General features: G+C 59.3%; 1 protein-coding gene across 1 annotated transcript in view; it reads right to left on the bottom strand.

Annotated features, from left to right (window-relative positions):
* SELENOW (selenoprotein W) overlaps positions 1-1656 on the bottom strand; it is a 51372-nt gene that overhangs the window by 3132 nt on the left and 46584 nt on the right. Inside the window, exons 2-5 of the mRNA XM_012557023.2 lie at positions 921-945; positions 758-811; positions 499-573; positions 292-390 (exon numbers count right to left, since the gene is read on the bottom strand). Of these exons, the coding sequence (XP_012412477.1) occupies positions 310-390; positions 499-573; positions 758-811; positions 921-945 (235 nt within the window). The 3' untranslated portion in view covers positions 292-309. The remainder of the gene's footprint in view (positions 1-291; positions 391-498; positions 574-757; positions 812-920; positions 946-1656) is intronic.

The following is a 1656-nucleotide window of genomic DNA, read 5'->3' as shown; positions in this document are numbered from 1 at the left end:
GGGAACTGTTTCCTGGAGATGGGACAAAGACCCAGAGCTCTAGATTCCATCCACACGGCGGGGTGTCTTCTGCACCTTCCATTCCCGAACTGGCCCTCTGATCACATCACAATCCAGGTCTCATCCTGTGCTACCCCAGGTCTAACTTCTATCCCTCCTGCTCTGTGGACACAAGTGGCACATCCTCATCAACCAGGCTCTCCACCCCGGGCCAAAAGTTGGCAGACATTGCAGGGGAAGATCCAAAGGATGGCACCCCCTCCCACCCCCATCTCAGTGGGACCACCTTACCTCTGCCTTCGGGGCACATTACCCCTGAGCCAAGGCGGCTTTGATGGCGGCTACCAGCTTCAGAAACTTGCTCTCCGTGTCCACGTAGCCATCCCCTTTCTGGGGATGGGAGGAAGAGGGAAGGGGTGAGCCGGGGCTAGGACCCCAACCTTCATTCCCACCCCACGCGAGCCCAAAATAGAGACAGGGATGGACAAACAAACATACCTTCTTAGAGTGGACCAACTTCCCTGCTACTGTCACTTCAAAGAACCCGGTTGCCTGGGGGGTCCCCTCGCCGCTCTGGGGGAGGGAGAGATGTTGGGAGGGGCTGAGATACCCTCTTGGGGACCCCCTCCCCTTCCCAGGGAATGGAGAACACAGGTGGAGGGCAAGGCTGATCCAAACCACCCCCAGTGCCATCCTGGCCTGAGGGATGGACAAGGTGACCTGGGCTTGGCTCTGCCTCCCCACGCCCAAGACTCACGATGTCCAGGCGGCCAGGGAACTCATCTTCTAACTTTTTCTTGAGCTGACAATACTGAAAATGAGGTGGGAGGTCACACAGGAGTCATGACGGTCAGCCTTCCCCATAATGCGCCCTCCCCTCAGCCCCCAAGAATACCCTTGGCTGCCCAGGCTCAGCTTACCTTAGACTTGTAGCCTCAAGCGCCACTGGTGGGAGGAGAGTCCAAGAGAGTGGGGTGGTGGGGAGATGTGGGGGGGAGAGGTGGAGACAGACAGGGTCGGGGTACGGGGGGGATGGGGATAGGAGGGGAGAAATGGGCACAGGGGGAGCCACGGAGAGGAAAGGAGAGATGGGGGGGAAGCCAGAGAGAGGTGGGAAAACATGGAGTGGGGGAGCCGGAGAGAGGAAGAGAGAGGAGGGGAGAGATGGGCACAGGGGGACCCAGCGAAAGGAAAGGAGAGATGGGGGGGAGCCAGGGAGAGGTCGGAAAACATGGGGGTGGGGGAGCCGGAGAGAGGAGGGGAGAGATGGACACAGGTGGAAGCCGGGGAGAGGAGATGGAGGGCGGGGTGCCAAAGGGGAACCGGGGAGGGGAGAGACGGAGACAGGCGGGGTCAGGGAGGGAGGGGAGAGATGGGGAGGAGCAGGGGATAGGAGGGAAGAGATGCAGGGGGTGGGCCAGGGAGAGGCAGGGAGAGAGATGGAGGAAAACAGGAGGGAATGGCCAGAAAGAGATTAAGGGGGACACAGACAAACAGAGGAAAGGAAAGACACACAGACATTGGACACACACCAGAGTGTTGGGGAAGGGCAAGGAATGGGGGAGGCAGAGACCCAGGAAGGAGGTGGACCCCCACACAGAAAAAAACAGGCAAGGAAAACCCACAGAGCAAAGGAGACAAAAGACAAAGAAGAGG

The sequence above is a fragment of the Trichechus manatus genome, unplaced genomic scaffold, assembly GCF_000243295.1.
Source record: "Trichechus manatus latirostris isolate Lorelei unplaced genomic scaffold, TriManLat1.0 scaffold00087, whole genome shotgun sequence".
NCBI lineage: Eukaryota > Metazoa > Chordata > Mammalia > Sirenia > Trichechidae > Trichechus > Trichechus manatus.
Note: the sequence above shows the minus strand (reverse complement) of the source record. Positions and strands in the feature narration are given on the sequence as shown.